The sequence below is a fragment of the Apium graveolens genome, chromosome 6 (genome assembly GCF_009905375.1).
Source record: "Apium graveolens cultivar Ventura chromosome 6, ASM990537v1, whole genome shotgun sequence".
Taxonomy (NCBI): domain Eukaryota; kingdom Viridiplantae; phylum Streptophyta; class Magnoliopsida; order Apiales; family Apiaceae; genus Apium; species Apium graveolens.
In genome coordinates this window covers 285,528,559-285,548,538 of record NC_133652.1, presented here as the reverse complement: position 1 = coordinate 285,548,538, position 19,980 = coordinate 285,528,559, and the positions used below count along the sequence as shown (strand labels likewise).

Here is a 19,980-nt window from a genome sequence, read left to right as displayed (position 1 = left end):
TAAAATTTTTCAATTAATTCCTATTTTCAATGATTAGGATGAAGACAGGGAAATTTGAGGCTTATGTATGGGATAAAGGTACATCTAGTGCTTCCCAACAAATCAAGAAAGGAAGACGAGGTGATTTTTTTTAGAATTTTATCATATATATTTTTTAATTAATTTTTCTTTCATTTATTTAAAAATATTTTTTGTTCTAACAATTATTTATTTATGTTTGGTCTTGATTTGCCCCCATAACTTGTACTTTGTCCCCAGTTTACCTAGGTATGTTTCACTTTTTAACTCTTTTTATTTAAATTTATTATTCAGGAAGTTTTATCATTTCTTTTAATAAAAAATAATTCAAAGAGTATCAAATATACTACTTGCAGGAGTCTATGAACATGAAGAAGCTGCCTCTCATACTTCTGATCTTGCTGCTCTCAAATATTGGGGACTCACTGCTCCACTTAATTTTCCTGTACTTAACCCCTTCATCTAGTGGTTTAAAAATTATATTTGCATATTATTTCATAGACAATACATTTTGATAAGTTCCCTTTTTAATAATATATATGGTTAAAATTTGCAGATCGAATTATACGAAAAAGAAATTGGCAAAATGCAAAATTTAACAAAGGAGGAGTATGTAGCCACTCTAAAGAGAAACAGCCGTGTATATTCTGCTGGAGTTTCAAAATATAGAGGAGTATGCAAGTAATATTTTTAACCCTATTTTACCATGACATTTACTAACATTTTTCAATTACTTTTTGAACATAAGTTACAAACTCAACAATAAAAATGATGCATGTTTATTATGACATTTATTTACCAAAATTTTTTTTACATTTTTGACATGCATTCGTAGTTTTTTATACCTTTTTTCAATGTGATGTAGTACAAAATTAGATCTTAAAGATTACTACAATGATATTGTGTGACAAAATGTATTTTATTCATTTGATTTTTATTATTCGAGATCGAACAATAAAATTAAGCAAGTTTATTATGATATTTATGACCCGTCATGTGGTTGCTAGCTCCATTATCTAGATACGATACGTTAGATTCACCTCATTTTTTTGAGCGTCTGACACCAATTTTGGTGTCACACCCTCTTCATTTAACAATAAATTCATCTGTCCACACTCCACCATTAACAATGCTCGCTCATCATATGGTATTTGTGACATTTACTTCCAGTCGTTGATCCTTCTCGCGTCTTGGTTTCCTGCACTCCGCTGCGTAGTGGCCATAAATAAGAAATTGAAACATCTAACATTGCTTCTGTCTCGAAAGCCTCGATTCCCTTCTCTCACTCGAGTTTCATTTCTACTATGTTTCCCTCTCGAGTTTGATATCTTCAACCATTCCTCTCTTGTAAAGAGTAGTTGTCCCTCAATTTTTTCTTTTTTCAGCAATTCTTCCTTGGAAAGCAATAGTTGTCCCCCATTGGGTTCACTCTGGCCTTTTAGCCGTTCTTCATGAGCCGTTAATGACCCAACTGCTTCCTCAACTGACATACTCTCCAAGTCACTGAATTACTCGATTGTTGATGCTATCTACAAGAATTTTGAAGGAACAACTCTAAGCAATTTTTTAACCACGTAGCTTTCTTCAACTACCTCTCACAAAGCTCGTATATTTTCCACCAGGCCAGTAAGCTTCATACAAAAGTCGTCAAGCTGTTTTGTTTTCTTCATTTTCAGTGATTCAAAATCAGCTTCCAGAGTCTACACCTTGGCCTTCTTTACACGGTCAGCTCCAAGACACATTGTTTTGATAGAATCCCAGGCTTCCTTGGCCGTGGTTTTTTCTGCCAAAGACAAGAACATATCTTCAGGAATCACTTGATAAATAGCTGCCAATGCAATCTTATTAATGCTGATAACTATTACATAAATACTGGAATAACAAGAGAAGTAAGTGATAGCTAAAAACCAGGAACTTAAACAAACTAATGTTTCCTACAAAAACTCCAATAGACAGACTTATTCCACGACTCCTAAAAGCTCTCCTGAATGTTGCAGACTAAGTCCCAGATGACTCAGAACAACCAGGTGGCCCTTGCAGAAAATAAATAATACAAATAACAATTAAGTTTAGAATAAAACCAACAAATCTGACCTATAGTTGAACTTTATTTCCATGCTCTCGACTTTATGATTAAGTCAATTTCATCTTTTTCAAGTCTGTTACCCTTATATATTACCTAATTTCTTACCTGCCAAATTATCAAGAACATAGAAAATAAGCAAGTCTCTCCTCATTGTGACCTAATTATTTTGTAGAAAAATTGCATAACCGATTTAATGCATTTTTTGGGAATTTGACCTTGCGTAATTTCATACCATTAGAGTAAAATATTGAAACTTTTTTTCTAATAAAAAGTTCTAGAAAATATGATCAATATATTCACAACCCTTTGAAAACAAATTAAAACTCTTGCCGGTAGGTAATCCTTTATTTTTTAGCAATCCTAGTGTTCGAAGGGAGGTATGTATTGAATTTCGAACCAATAATCTTAGCTTAGGAGGTGATTTTTGTTGCCATAATAGATGTCACAAATCTGTGCGATAAATTTGTCCACTAGGTTGTAACAAGAAGTTGTATAAACATTTTTTGTCACTTTTGAGATGAGTGTGTCATTGCTGCCACACAGAAGTCAAAAATCTAATTACCATTTTTGAACATTTTTCTAAACCAATATGTATTTTCCATGAATGAGTTGTAAAATCTAGAGAACCTTTAGGTAAGTAATTGACTTTAAAACCAAATAACATGTTAAAATTGAATAGATTGGCCATCTACTAACCTTCAATAAAAATCTAGGATTTAAAGATTTTTATATTTTTCTCCTATGACAATTCGGTGATATTTATCTACACTTCTCCACCAAGATATTGACAATTTGATCTTATACTCCAGCGCGTTATTTAGAAAATCAACCCCATATTATTTAGAAAATCAACCCCATATTTATTTATTAAAACTTCACACCATAAATTTCCTTTGTGTTCAAGCCTTCCATGAAAGAACAATTTTTTGTGCTAACATGCTTCATAATTGCAGTCCTCCCTTTTTTCTTCGATCACAATTTTTTTCCTAGTGTCTTATGTGTATTTTCCTTGTCTTTTACTCGCACATCTCCCACATAGAAGTCTCTTTTAATTTTTTTACACATATATTATGTTTTTTGGGGTTCAATAAAATATGTAGTTTTCTTGTATTTCCTCCCACCTCTCCCCCGATAGAAGTCTCATTGGCATGTGGTATGTAAAATTTGTGTAGTTAAAATGAGAAACATGGGGAATATCAGGTCTACTTTCTTAATCCCCTTTATCTATTGACTTTTTGGGTAAGGACCACCATTGAGTTGAAATGAGAGGATTGGCTATGATTATATCAGATGAATCCATCATATCTATTTAGAGCCTTACCCATTCTTGGTAGAGTCAACAGTATCAAAAGCTTTTTCGAAGTCCAGTATAGTAACATTACTCTAGATTTCCCTACTTAAATATTGCAAAGCACCTCATTTGTGATGAGGATTATATTTGTGATATGCCTAACTTCCACAAACGTTGTTGGCTTAGTTGCTACGAGTTTGAACAACACAAATTTCAACCTGTTGGCCAATAGTTTGAGTATTATTCAAACTTTTACTTGGTAGGTTTAGGTAGTAGGTTAGTATGCATATCTTATGGTTTTGTATCATTCCTCATTTCGTGCTGAGGAATTTAACTGGTACTACATCTCCCCAATGCTAAAGCACTTTGTGCCGGATTGTTAGATTCCGGGATTTATGACTTATGAGTAATCAACTTATGAGTCCCAATTTTTCCTCCTTTATTCAGAATAACAATTTTCCAATAACCTGGTAGGTCTAAGAATTGTAACGTGTTTGCCATAAGAATATATACCTCTTCATCTTGTTATTTCTAACACTGGGATGAATAAAAAACAAAGTTCCAAAAATGTTCTGAGAGAGAGATTTAGCAATACTAATGTCTGTATTACTTTTCTTATTACTCACAAATGAATACAAAGTACAATATAAAGAAACTATTGCTACCTAAAAATAAGGATCAGACCCCTACTATGAAGCCACTAACTAAATAACTATCTCCTACAATTTCTCAACAACTAAGCCCAATTCCTGTGCTAACGTGCTACATATCACGTTTACAATTATTACAAGATAAAACCATATAGGTTTAGATTATAATTCTAACATTCACCCCTGTAATCTAAATTTCAATCCTACAGGTTTTTGATTCCCAACAAATCTCTCATCCTCTTAAACTTCACTGTTGTCAAGGCTTTGGTCATTATGTCTGCACGTTGTTCTCCTGAATTAATGAATTTAATTTGAATCTCCTCGCGCTCCACACAACCTCGAATGAAATGGAACCCTATGTCAATGTGTTTACTTCTCCCGTGAAACACCGGATTTTTAGTTAAGTCAATAGCAGACTTATTGTCCAAATAAATCACTATTGGATCAAGTTTTCTTCCTGTAATTTGACTGAGCAACTTGCTGAGCCACACTCCTTGACAGGCAGCCGCGTTAGCGGCCATGAATTCAGCTTCACATTAACTCAAAGCTACGCACCTCTGCTTTTGTGATACCCAGGTGATCAGACTGTCATTTAGATAAAAAAACCATTCCACCAGTGCTCTTACGATCTTCTATACTACCCTCCATATCACTATCTGAGTACCCTGAGAGCAAGTAATTTACAGTTCCCCGTTCATAAACCAACCCATAATTAACAGTCCCTTTTATGTACCTTAAAATCCACTTGACAGCATTCATATTCAAATTTGTTGGACGTTCCATATACATGCTTACAACACCTACACTGTAAGCAATGTCAGGCCTGGTATGAACCAGATACCTGAGACAACAAATTAAGCTCCTGAAAATGGTCAAGTTCACTGCCTTTCCTCCCTCATCTTTGCATATCTGGATTTTTGACTTCATTGGATACTTAACCGCATTACAATCAATGAGTCATGCCTCCTCAAGCAGCTTCTTTGCGTAGGCTATTTGTTTTATTTCTGTAAATCCATTTTGCTGGCTAACCTCAATACCCAAATAGTACGCCAACCTTCCCAGATCACTCATCTCGAATTTCTCCTTCATTTATTGTTTGAATGTATTTATAACGTCAACACTGGTACCAGTAATCAACAAATCGTCGACATAGATGCCTATAATCAACACTTCGCTTCTTTCACATTTTGTATAGACAGCATACTCATAAGGACATTTGACAAATCTTAATTTTTCAAGAAATTTACTTAAATTTAGCATACCACGCTCGTGGTGCTTGTCTTAATCCATAGAGAGCTTTGACGAGCTAATAAACCATGTGCTCCTTCCCTTTCTTGATAAATCCATCTGGCTGGGTTACAAAAGCAATCTCCTGTAATTCTCCATTAAGAAACGCGGACTTCACGTCCATGTGATGCACCTCCCACTGGTTTTTAGCAGCCAAAGCAAACAACAATTTCACTTTCTCAAACCGAGTAACCGGAGAATATACCTCCTCAAAATTAACCCCTTGCTTTTGCACGTAACCCTTTGCTACATTTCTCGCTTTGTACTTGACAACATTCACATCCGCATCCCTTTTTAATTTGTAAACCCATTTCACACCAATCGCTTTGTGACCAGGTGGTAGCTCTACTAACTTCCAGGTCATGTTCATTTCAATGGCATCAATTTTAATCTGCATTGCCTTTCTCCATGCTTGATCCACTACAGCTTGATCAAAGCTCTTTGGCTCCTCTACACCCAGTAACATAAGCTCCTCCTCATCCAATTCAATCATCTCCATATTATCATAAATGTCACTCAATATTTTGAATTTTCTAGGCTGTTGACTGCTCCCAAATTGTGCAGTCTCACTACTGTCTCCATCTGATAAAGATTCATAACGTAAATTTGAGCTAACTTGATTACTCTCACCTGTAAAATCATTTCCTCCTGTTGACGGTGTATTATCATGAAAAGTTAAACTTACTTGGTCACTAGCAGCTGTGAAATCATTTTCCCCATCTGATGTATTATGTTCTTCATAGGACTGATTTTCAGTAGGTTAATGTGCACGTACTTCGTGTACAAGAAACTACCTTGAGGTGTAGTCACTGCCAATTCTTTATCTTCATTCTCCCAGTTCAGCATCTTTTTTTCTTCTATGACAACATCCCTACTCACCCAGATCTTCTTTGTTTTTGGATAATAGAAGCGACATGCTTTTGTGCCTGGTTCACATCCCAAGTACACCACCCTCTTGCTACGATCCTCAAACTTTCTGACATTAACACTCGGGATTCTCATATATGCCAGGATTCCAAAAATTCTCAAGTGACTCAAGTCAGGCTTGTTTCCGGTCCAAACTTCGTACGACATCTTTCCTGATAAAACATGCGTAGGAAGCCAGTTTAGTATATAAACTGTGTGACGAACTGATTCTCCTCACATAGTTCTAGGAATTTTCTTTTCTTTCAGCAAACTTCGAGCCATAGCCACAATGGTTATGTTCCTTCGCTCAACGACTCCATTTTGTTGAGGAGAATACGGAGCTGTGAAGTGTCTGACAATACCATTCTCTTCGCAATATGATTTGAATTGGTCTGAAATGAACTCCCTTCCTCGATCTGTCCTAAGTACTTTTCTTTTCTTTTCAGTTTCTCTTTCAAATTGTACTTTGAATTTCTGAAAAGCTCCTAATGCTTCGTCTTTACTAGTAATTATATAAATCCACATAACGCGGATAAACTCATCTACCAATAACATAAAATATTTATTACCAGCCATTTTTTATGGAGATATTGGTCCACACAAGTCCCCATGTATCAGTTCGAACACATGTTTGGCATGAAAGCTTGCCTTTTCCCGGGAATGGTTTGCGAGTGTTGGTGTTTGAACTAAAAAAAGAAAGAGAGAAAATATAGAGAAGTAGTGAATAAAATGAGATACATACTTCTATTTTATTTCTGATAACCAGCGTGTGGTTTTATACACTAGAAAATACTAAAACTCCTAAAAAATAGAACTTATCTTATCTACTAATTATTTGAAAAACACCTAACAAACTAATCAACAAAATTTGAAGAAAATAATTCAAATAATTTTGAATTATTCTCAACACTCCCTCATAATTCAAAATTCAAAATTCTAAAATTAATTCGATGATGTTGTACTTCCCACCATCATCATTGTTGTTGGAGCCCTTCTCTCCACAGTTTCATTTGGGAGCCCTTCTCTCCACAGTTTCATTTGGGAGCCCTTCTCTCCACAGTTTCATGTTGATGCACTCTCACCAATGTACACATTGGAGCACTTCTCTCCAATATCAAAATAGTTATTCATCAAATACTTGTGTCTTATTGACACTTTCTTTTGTCTTGACTCTACAATACTTTTACACATGTCCAAACCTCTTACATTTAAAGCATTTAGGCCTTTCCTTGTTCCAACAATCTTTTTCGTCATGCCCATTCTTCTTACAATGACCACATTGAGTAAATTTTATTTTTTGCTTTTGAGTTTTTGCCAAAAAAGCTCCTTCAACCGTATTTTCAGTTTCTTTGTTTCTCATCGCTCTTCTTTGTTCTTGAGCTTGCAGAGAATTAATTAGTTCGGATAAAGATAGTTCACTTATATCTTTTGAATCTTCAAGAGATGAAAGTTTTGACTCAAACCTTTCGGGCAAACTCACAAACAGCTTCTCTACAATTTTGCTATCAGGTACATCTTCTCCCATCAGCCGCATTTTGTTAATAACACCCATCAAATTATCATAATAATCTTGTATAGTGTCTTTTTCTTTCATGGCTAAAGTCTCAAAATCCCTTTTGAGATTTAAAACTTGCATCCTCTTTATTCTTGCGTTGCCTTCATACAATTCTTTTAGCTTATCCCAAGCCTCTTTTCCTGTTTCACAAGTCATAATTCTTGTGAAAATCGATTCTGACACGACCGTATGAATAATTGATAAAGCTCTTGGACCCTTACTTGACTCATTTTCGTGAAGCTTGATTTGATTTAGAGTAGGATTATCGGTAAGAGGTTGTATCTCCCTCTCACTTTCCACCCATGTCCATAAACCCAAACCTTTTAAATGAGTTTTCATCTTAACAGCCCATACTTGATAATTTTCACCATTAAAAAATGGAGGAGAAAGATTTGGTGTTTGATTTGAAGACATGGCTATGTTATATCACAGACCCTTAAGATTAATAAGGCTCATGATACCACTGTTGGTGTTTGAACTAATAAAAGAAAGAGAGAAAATATAGAGAAGTAGTGAATAAAATGAGATACATACTTCTATTTTATTTCTGATAACCAACGTGTGGTTTTATACACTAGAAAATACTAAAACTCCTAAAAAATAGAACTTATCTTATCTACTAATTATTTGAAAAACACCTAACAAACTAATCAACAAAATTTCAAGAAAACAATTCAAATAATTTTCAATTATTCTCAACAGCGAGTCTGTTTTGACATTAAGCATCCGGTGCACAAGTCATTTGGTGCAGTAAACTCTGGCATCCCGTAAGCCATCTCAACCTTTGACATCAACATCATTGACTGAAAATTTACATGCCCGAGTGTCGAATGCCACAACCAAGTGTCTTGTTTATGTTTCGATAATAAACACCGAGGCTTACTAGTTTCAAGTAATATCTTGTACAACCTATTGACTGATCTCTGTAAATTCATAATCAGCCTCCCCACACCGTCATATACCCACAGATGACTCTCATTCATCACCACTTTATTCCCATTTTCTAACAATTGCCCAAGGGTTATAATAATGCTACAGAGTGTAGGGATGTAATATACCACATTAAAAATAATCTCCTTACTGTTTTTGCACTTGAACATCACCGAGGTTTTGCCTTTGATCTCCACAGTGGACCCATCGCCAAAATTTACCAAACCAGTTACTATTTCATCCAGTTCATTGAATTTTGTGCGTTGACCTGTCATATGGTTGCTAGCACCATTGTCTAGATACCATACGTTTGAATTAATTTATTTTTATGCTTTCTTCAACTTAGGATTAAACAAGTCTTCATTTAATAATAGTTTGATGTCCTTTTCGACGGTACATTCAACCAAAAGGAGTGCAGGTTGTTCATCTGTCACTTGTGCGAAGTTGGCTTCATGCTTCGTTTCTTTATCTCGCTTAGATTTTCTGCACTCACTAGCATAATGTCCTAAGACATTACAGTTAAAGCAGCGTACTCGACTTCGATCACGACTGGTACGACTACCCTGGTTCCCAAAGTTGCTGTGATATTTAGAGTTTGGTGACACATCTGTTCCCCCTATCTTGGAACTCTTCAACCACTTTTCCTTTGTGAGTAAAAGTTGTCCTTCAGTTCCTTCTCTCCTCATCCACTCTTCTTCGGTCAAGAGGAGCTGTCCTCCAGTGTTCTCAGATTGTTTACCCTTCAATCTTTCCTCGTGGGCCTTTAAAGATCCAATCACCTCTTCGACTGTCATCTTTTCAAGGTCTCCGAACTATTCTAAGGCCGACGCAATCTGCAGTTACTTGCCAGGCACCGAACGAATAAGTTTCTTTACTACATATGACTCATCAATGCTTTCTCCTAAAATCTTGATGTTTGTGACCGATCCATTCAATTTCATTGAGAAATCATCGATTATGTCAATCTCCCTCATATTTAAATTCTCAAACTCCGTCTTGAGTGTTTGGATTTTAGCCTTCTTGACTTTGTTAGCTCCTAAACACATCGTTCTCAATGCCTCTCACGCTTCCTTAGCAGACTTTTTATCATCCAACGAGAGTAAAATGTCTTCTGGGATTGCTTGAAAAATCACAGCCAACGCCACCCTGTCTGTCTTGTCATCCACACAAGCCTCTGAATCAGTGGGTTCTATAGCTTCCCAAATCGCGTGAGCTTGCATTATTACCCTCATTTTCACCAACCATACAGTATAATTGATTCTCATCAATATCGGGTAACTCAGTCCTACTATATTGTCCTTCATCTTGTGTGTCTCCATTGTATCTGTTTTCGGCATATACTTTGGCATCCACTAAACGTAGGAGCTCTGATACCAAAATGTTATTTCTAACACTGGGATGAATAAAGAACAAAGCTACAAAAATGTTCCGAGAGAGAGATTTAGCAATACTAATATCTATATTACTTTTCTTATTACTCACAAATGAATACAAAGTACAATATGAAGAAACTACTGCTACCTAAAAACAAGGATCAGACCCCTACTATGAAGCCACTAACTAAACAACAATCTCTACGTTAATAATTATTACAAGATAAAACCATATAAGTTTAGATTATAATTCTAACATAACCCACCATTAATTATTATATTTTTTGATTAATATAATTGAGAAAAGTGTAACTTGCTTTAAATGTTTTAAAAGTTGAGAACCTTAATTTGTTATGTTTATGCAGGCACCGTTCAAAAAGATGGGAAGCTCGAATCTATAACGGAAAGAAATATAGTTACTTGGGAAGCTACGGTAAGAACAATGTATATGATTTCTTATTTGTTAAAAATATTCAATTTACTAGATCATTAATTATGTGTTAGTAATGGTCATTATAAATGTTATAAGAACCATACCTTCTTAAATTATTATTTTGAGTAGTTTCAAGATTAGACTTGGCAAAATAACCAAAATGAATCAATTATTATCTCAGTAACTTTATACATAATATTTTATAATCATATATATTATTGTACTAGTAGATCATACATTAATCTTGGTATATCAATCTCTTCGTATGAATATGCTTACTATCATGGGGACTTGTTATTTTCTTTTTGTAAAGGTTAGTTTCTTGTAAAAAATCAATTGAAGTTGAATTTTTATTCAAGTGGTTAAACTGTGTTTGTGTAGCATTTCAATAAAAAAAATTATTAGAATATTTTATAGTGTTTACAAATTTGTGTAACAATTTGACAATAATTATTTTTGATTCATAATATGAAGATTCCCCAAAAAAAGCTGCTATAGCATATGATGAAGCTGTTATTAAGAAGAAAGGGCCCAGCGCTGTAACTAACTTCGATATTAATAGATATACACATCTCCTTGAACAAAAATGTCCTCCACAAGAAAAAGATGGGAATCAACAATGTCCTCCACAAGAAAAAGAGGGGAATCAAATAAAAGACCATCAAGATCATGATCCAACACTTGATGATGAGTGTAAGTTCTATTTTTTAAAGGATAACTTTTAAAAGGTAAACAAATTTTTTAATATTTATTTTCCAATTTTTTAGGTGATCAAAGTCATTTCACTGAAGAAATTTTAGAAGAAAATGTTGGGAAAGATGAACCTCGTAGACATAGTTTCGATTTAAATGAATATCCTCCCCAGGAAGATATGGAAGATGAAGGTAATCTCCAAATTTGTTACTTGTTATTTGATAATATATGTTTCTTAAATTATATTAATATGTATATAGGTGTTGGGGTCAGGTTTTTTTTACTTATTATTTGGTAATATTTATTTTTAAATTATATTATTATAGGGGTTTAATAGAGGCTTCTTAGATCAAAACACAAATGAACACATTGGATAAATTTTCAATTAGCACATAAACTATCCCAAAAATTTTGTTTTGGAAATAATAACCTTTCGATAAAATAAATTAATAGTACTAAGTTTCATATTATTTTATTTTACTTGAATTACCTTTTACAATTTGTACACGTATAATTTTTTTATATTTTATGCAAGGTTGATGCCTCAATATAACCATCTATTCAAATAATTTTAAATGTAGTTTACATTAGTTAGTTGATGTAATATACTTTTTTATTATTTGTTTATCCACTTGCATGGTTATCCACTTACATATATTATATTTAATTTGAATCATTAATACCCTCTTAAAACTTTTAAATGAAAAATTCATTAGTATTTTAGATTTGATTGAAGGTATGATGTGAGTAGTTTTATTATATGTCAATTTATATGCTATTATGTTAGAAGGTTTATGATCACCATTTTTTAACATCATACCAACAAACTCTATATTTTGAATGCAATGTAACTTTACATAAAAAATAGGAGTATAGCTTTGTATCAATATCTGATACATCATTACAACACACCAGTTGCAGATCCCACAAGATTCTAGCCCTCTTTACTAGGAATATGAAACTTTTCTCAGCAGATGTTATGGTAACCCAAGTGGAGTCCAAGAAAAGAGCTGAAGTCCTACTAGGGACTGCCAGAGATGGCTTATGTCTCCACATGTCTCCTTTGGCACTTGTTTTCTCTTTTAGATATTATATATTTTTCCCCATACATTTCTACATGTTTTCTGTTTATGGTAAGTTTTGCATATTATATGCTTGGGGTCCAACATTTACCCGATTGATAATCAAATTTCAGTTATGATGTAATATAATTAAAAAATTTAGTTAATTTTTCTTGTAAAATTGTTGAACTACATTTCTATTAAACATAATTAATGTTTACATGTGACATTTATCTAGCTCATTTATTAGTATTAAAGATATAAGTGTTATTAAAATGCATTTAATACAAATTTAAATAATAAAAATACTATTAGAATGAGGGGTAAGTTTGTTATATGACACTTCTTACCATCATGAAAAATCACATATCATTATTGAAAGTGAAACTTCCTAATTATAGATTTAAATACATGTTATAAATAATTACTAATTTTGAGGACCTTACTTAATAAAATTTAATTACTATAACTAAAAAGTAAAGATATCATGTTAGATCTAAATATATAACCACCATCATCTTATGCCATATTATCATGGTTACACTAATAGAGAAGCCTGCCTGATTTCATAATGATAGTAGATATGAACCCATATATGAATAGGAATATTTATACGAGTTGTCGGACTTCATCATGAGCATACTTGATTAGGCCTCTAGTTGTATCTCTCTTACACTGATGAAATTTGTTAATAGTCTGGGGGATTAAGACTCAATTAAATTTTTATATAGTAGTCTAACTAGACCTTATTACCTTGAATCAGACCAACTCCAATCACACTTCGATTGGGTACTATACATTACAAAACACATACTTATTGGACCATTTATTTTATATCACCGAATTAGTCAAAATATGGAAAAAATATTAAAAATATAATTTTATTTATTTCGTAAGCACATGTATTATGAATATTATAAAATATTCTAATGACCTCCCACCTGGGCTACAAAATACTCCAAACAACAATTATATTTATAAACCATAGGTGCTCACAAAATTATTTATTCTTTAGAATATCTTGGTCAGTGAATCTGGTCCAGCTCATTAATAATTATGAAACCAAAGCGACCTTCGTCACATTGTCGTAACTCGATCCACAATGATCACCACATAAATATATTTAATGACATACATCAAGTATGAATGTGTAACTAGAAATTAAATGGAATGTGTTTTCAATCATGCCTACTTTCAATTGGCATTTAGATCAATCTTTATACTTTTAACTTATGTTGACACCATAATTGAATGAAAAAGCTCAATTAGAGTAATAGAAAGGAAAAACATTACTTCATTCTGTAAAAACTCAAAACACATAATGCATCACAATAGTGTCAATATGAAATTGAGTACCGATTATAAGAAGAAAATAAAACTCTCACTAAAACTGAAAATATTTCAAAAGGGACAACACCCACATGAGAAGTATTCCCATGAAAGACCTTAAGTGTTAAAACTTTAATTAGTGGGTCATACTCTATTCTTATATAATACTCCCTTTGTACCAATCATTTCTTTACACTTTCCTTTTTGGGATGTCCCATCCAATTCTTTACATTTCAAAACTTACCAAAAATAGTAAATGGGTCCCACTATTTTCCCTCTTTTTCTCCCTTTTCACACTACTTTTACTCCAATATCTCCCTTTTATATATTAAAAATCAAAGAATTCTGCCACTTCACTCACTTTTCTTTTTCTTTTTCACTATTTTATACATATTTCTTAGCCTCCGTGCCCAAACCAAACGTAAAAAATTGGCCGGGACGGAGGGAGTAAATAAATACTACCTTCTTTTTGTAGTCTCTTTGTAATAATTAGATATTTAATATCGATTTGTTTAGATATAAAAAACATAACTAAAGTAGATTTGGTATATCTACATAACTAGCAAAATAAAAAATTGAATACCTAAAGATCTCATATATATTATGATTTCCAGTAAATGAGCAATTAATATTTTTGTTCGTTGCAAGTACCTCATAACTAGTTTAATCACAATTTAATGATCCATTTCGGGTTTACTCGAATACCTTCTTTACCTACCTATAATGAATGTCAAATCCGATAAAGAACTAACTTGAACATGCATCACAACTCCCAATAGCTAATACATAGAAATGTTCTACATCTCTTGCCCGTCAAGATCATTTTTAGGGTAGTGTTTGGCTATATATTGTAAAAGAGAGAAAAATATCACAATAGGGCACTAATTTGTAACAGATTGACTCCCATTTGACCCACAAGTAGGACCCATATAGACTAATATAACATTCTAGCCGTGTAATGTAAAACTAGTGTATTTTTATTGTGTAATAATTGGTTTCCTTAATGCCACACTATAATATATAAATAAATTATACTAGAATAAGCAAATATAATGGTTATTTTTTTATAAAATTTAAAATATCAGCCCTGTTTAAGCAACAATCTTATACAAAATATTACCAAAACATCATCCACACTACAAAAACCATGATTCAAATATTATAACCACAACTCCAATATACCAACCATAACTCTAATACGGCAACCTACTACATAGCCAAACTACGACAAAAGTCACTTCAATTCATCAACCATAGCTCCAAATATATCCAAACTACTACCACAGTTTGCATCATAAAAGTAGTAGATACCAAGAGTAATAATGTTATATTAGTGTGGCAAAGTAGTAGATACCAAAAGTAATAATGTTATACCAAAATTTAAAAATTTAACAATATGATATATCAAAGTTTTATAACATGCATATTTAAGAAATGTCGCCTCTGTTTTCGGGAGTTTGAGTGGAAGGGCTGATATGAGATCCATTCTCGACCTGATCACTAGAGACGGAAGCATAGAAGTCTTCATTGTCAATTTTCATATCAGGATTCGCCTCACCTAGCTTCTCTATCATCCAAACCCTATTATCCTAGAGTATTCCGTTAAACTTGGCTTCTAGTTGTTGAGTTATCTGTGCCAAATCACTTGCACTTGGTTGTGCAGTAGTATGAGTTATCTCAAAAGAAACCATTTCCTACAGTAGCAGTAGTTATCTCTAAAGAAACCTTCCTACCAATAAATCTGATCTATGCTTTTCAATGGGAAGCACCGCATCTACATTATTTCCTTCTTTCAGTATCTCTTGAATGCAATTCTACAAGTGAAAGTTAGAAAATATTTGTTAAATGTAAAACAAGACCATCTTTGTGGTAAAAATGGCTAGACTTCCTATTTACCACTAGAAATATTTACAATTCGCATTTGGATTGCGTCTGTATTATATTTGTACTTGTGACCTTCTTTGCACTTGCGACTTTTGAAATAGACTTTAGCATCACCAGGGGTTTCAAGAATTGGGTCTTTGCTTTTCTAGCATATATGAGAAAATGTAAACAAGTAAAAAGCCATGTCACACCACTTTCACTAAAGTATACCTTATCAAAATTGAATATTTATTTCTCATAATTAAAATAATATCATACCAGTTTGGATCTAACTTAAGCAAGACGTTTATGATTAGGAGTGTGTGGGTCAGCAAATGATTTATGACGAGCTGTATTTTTTCTTTGCAAGTGATTATCATAAAAAAAATTAATTTCTCGATTTAAATTGTACTTAAAGGTAACAAATATATTATGTAATGATCAAGTGGAATTTCATCAGGCCTATTTTCGATCCTTTGCTCATCAGTTCCATATATTATGTAATGATCCTTCGTCGCACACGACTTGTGCACTCTTAAACAAGTATTAAGTGTCATGTTAATCCAATTATAGTTATATTCAGGAATATCATACCTTTCCAATAACGTGTCAAACATAAAATGCATTATTTCACAACAAATATATAAATAAGAAAGGAAATAGTTTCGGTAGTTAAGGTTACCAGAGAATAATGCAACAATTTATTCTTTAATTCTTCAAGAACCACATGCCATTTAACATGAGTAAGCGACACATGATCCTTAACTAGCATCCTCGAAAATTTACTTAGCTCTCGCATAGGCTTATTATCTCCAATTGGTTTGCCCCCTTTATTTAATTTATGACCACCTTTTCATTAGAATTCATACTTTTAACTTTAAATATTTTTGACCATCTTCTATTTTTTTTGGAGTGGTCTAAGTATAAACAAGATATATAAATTTTAATATACTACTAAAAATATTATAGATATTTATCGTACAAATGGGATTTGAGGTTTACATATATAGAGTATCTTGTTCATATTCTTCTTCAGGTACATTTGGCAAACTAGACTCACCAACATCCTCTATTCTTGGATCTCGTTCAAGATTTTGAGCCTTATGTTCCCGCAACGCCACATAAGCACCAGCTAAACAACTTTCAACAACTTACTACATGTACATGTCTGATTTAAAATTTTTCATGAAATAAACTCTGCACTCCCTTCTTTGCACCACCTTGTTTGCACAAATGGAAGATTTACATGCTTTCTTCCACATATTGTTCTTCTTGCAATTATTGGCCGAAGAAGGAATTCATGGACCAAGCTCCATCTTCTTTGTCTTTCCACGCAATATAAGTAAAATATTAACTCTTTTAATGCATTAATATTATTTTCTTTTAATTGAGAGGATTATCTAAACAAAGTTATTAATTATATATTTTATATACATTATTTACTTTAATTTTGTAGAATTAATATATTTTCCTTTCAAAACTCAAACCGATTAATATATAAAAAATCAGTTTATTGTACCTTTAATGAATCATCATTATCTTCTTGGCTATCATTTTCCAAAATATATTCATCAGATTCCCCCGTTTTTGCTCCTTTCCCTTGCTTTTATGGATTGTTGGTCGATTAAAATTATTCACATATTTTCCTTACCCAAGTTCTTCAAACTTTCTATTTTTCCGAGAATACAGTTTATTCTTCCTTGCTTGTACCGATTCACCTCCAGTAATGGGTATCCCCATAATTGCATCTGCATCAATTTCTATCATGTGGTTGACCTAAAACCAGTTTAATTATACACTATATATAAGTTTATTTTTCTTCATGATTTGTAATCCTGGCAACTGGTTGCTTATATTGTCACGGTGGTAAAATCAACTTCAACTTCTTTTATTGCTTCTGTCAGAGCCGGTGTGCAGCAATAAATTTTTTCTTCATTTGTTCTTCTTTAATTGATGCTGTATAAAAAGATGGCATAGTATAATTAGAAAAGAGACTTCACAACTATAAAAATGACACTGACATTTCTCATATAAAATCTTAATACCTTTCATTATGTTCTGCCTCGGTCGTACAATGCCACGAGGTTGCATTTAAACCGAGCACTTATCATCTTTGTGGATTATGCTTCCAGTAGTGCAAATGAAAAAAAAATGACTTCTTCTTATAAGGGATGTTACTTTCGCTTTCTCTTTTTTCTTTCAAATTTCTCCAAATTGATTTTCAAACCCAACCCACAATTGTTCTATGTCCCCGTTAATGGTTCTGCATTTTTCCTTGTTTCAAAATTCCATTTAAATCTGTTCTTTTCTAACCTCCATTTGTGTGAATGATCAAGAAACCTCCTCTGATTCATACAACACACTTTTCAGCCATGTTATAAATATTGTGAACAGGTTTCGTAATAACACATCGGACACGATAGCTCACACATTGACTCCAAGCAGACATCATAACATATCTTGGGAAATCGCTAATGGTCTAGAACATCCCTTCCTGTAAATTAAAACTATGATCAATAATGACATCATATGTTTGGGCGCAAATACTCCACAACTCTTTCAACTATGCAATATATGGTTGTATATATACATCTATACTGTTTGAAGTAGAATTTTGACCGGATATTAGTGTAGAGAGAATCAAATTCTCTTCTTTCATATAAATTAAAGGCGGGAGTTTGGAATTTACTAGAAAAAATTGGTCCTGTACTATGACTTAAATTCATTGTATGGAACAGACTAAATCCTGTTGGATATTTTAATCTAAACTCGGTAATTTATTATTGTGCTGTAAGTCTGGAAATGGTCTTCATGCAGTAGCAAGTTTGTAGGGAGTAGTGGTTGAATAAACGTTTGTTGACTCAAGATGTTTAGGAAGTAGTTGGTTAGTTTTCCTTATTTTTAGTTATTTCATTTTGTAGTCTCCTTTATATGTGTAAGTTGCTGCATAATAAAAAACTAAGACATTTGGGTGTATCTTTACTTTTCTCCAGCATATGTGTTAAACACGCGTGAGTTGATTTCATATATCTTTGATCCGTCTAACATTCTGGTATCAGAGCTTATTAACTCTGTTGATGCCCAAGTATATGCCAAAGGCGTCAAAGATGGAGACCGGGAAAAATAAGGAGAGTTTTGGCTTGAGTTATCCCATGTTGACTAGAGGAAACTACACAGCGTGGGCCTTGAAAATGAAGGTATATATGCAGGCACACGGGATCTGGGAAGCGGTGACACCGAAGGATCCAAACGATGCTATAGAAGAGAAAACGGATAAGATGGCATTGGCCGCCATCTACCAGGGTATACCTGAAGATATCCTTTTGTCCGTGGCTGAGAAGGAGACGACAAAAGAAGCCTGGGAGGCAGTAAAAGTTCTCTGCCAGGGGGCAGATCGTGTAAAACAAGCGAGAATTAAGACACTTAAATCTGAATTTGAGTCGATGAGTATGAAGGATTCAGAATCGCTCGATGAATTCTGTTTAAAGTTGAACGGATTGGTGACCAATATCCGTGCCTTGGGAGAAGACATGGCGAATCGTATGTTGTTAAGAAAGTGTTACGGGCAATGCCACAGAAGTTTCTACAAATCACATCCGCTATTGAGCAATTTGGTGATTTGGAAAAAATGACTATCGAAGAGACCGTGGGTTCGTTGAAAGCTCACGAAGAAAGAGTGCGTGGACAGAGTGAAACCAGTGGAGAGACTGGTCAATTACTTCTAACCGAAGATGAGTGGAGAAAGAAAGAAAAGGAGGACAATAAACTACTACTCACAAGGGACGAATGGCTGAAACGAGCTAACAGGACAGAAGGATCTTCACAAAAGTTTCGAGGAAAGGATGGATTTCGTGGTGTTCGTGATAAAAGCAAAGTGAGGTGCTTCAATTGTCTTGGGTACGGTCATTTTGCTGCAGAATGCAGAAAGGCGAGACGTGACAAAGAACAGAAGGAGGAAGCTTATATAGCATAAATACCAGACGACGAACCAGCTTTGCTCTTGACAGATGGTGAAACCAGTGTGGGTGATGTAATGTTGATCAATGAAGAAGGAGTAAATCCAAGGTTGGGTCAAGACAGTGGCGAAAATGAATTTGTGTCAAATATGTGGTATTTAGATAACGGGGCAAGCAACCATATGACTGGACAACGATCAAAATTCAGAGAATTGAACGAAAAAATAACGGGGAAAGTCAGATTTGGAGATGGATCAGTTGTGCACATAAAGGGAAGAGGGTCGATTGCAATAAAGTGCAAGACAGGTGAAGAACGACTTCTTCGCGAGGTATATTATATACCCTCTCTTCATAGTAATATCGTTAGTTTGGGTCAATTATCAGAAGAAGGGAATAAAATTATTATAAGTGGTGAGTATTTGTGGATTCGGGACACTGCAGGAAAATTATTGATGAAAGTGAAGAGGTCATTAAACAGGTTGTATAAAATTATTCTCGAATCTGAAGAACCTGGTTGTTTACTATCTCAGAAAACCAGTCAATAGTGGC

At 33.7% G+C, this 19,980-nt stretch overlaps 1 protein-coding gene across 1 annotated transcript; it reads left to right on the top strand.

Moving 5' to 3' along the window:
* The first annotated feature begins 18,582 nt into the window (after positions 1 to 18,582).
* Positions 18,583 to 19,107, top strand: LOC141666151 (uncharacterized). Its single transcript, XM_074472148.1, has one exon. The coding sequence runs from the start codon at positions 18,583 to 18,585 to the stop codon at positions 19,105 to 19,107; it is 525 nt and encodes a 174-aa protein (XP_074328249.1).
* Positions 19,108 to 19,980: the final 873 nt, after the last annotated feature.

Excerpts from the sequence above, each read along its gene's own strand:
- LOC141666151 (XM_074472148.1), top strand. The coding sequence starts at position 18,583 with ATGGAGACCGGGAAAAATAAGGAGAGTTTTGGCTTGAGTTATCCCATG.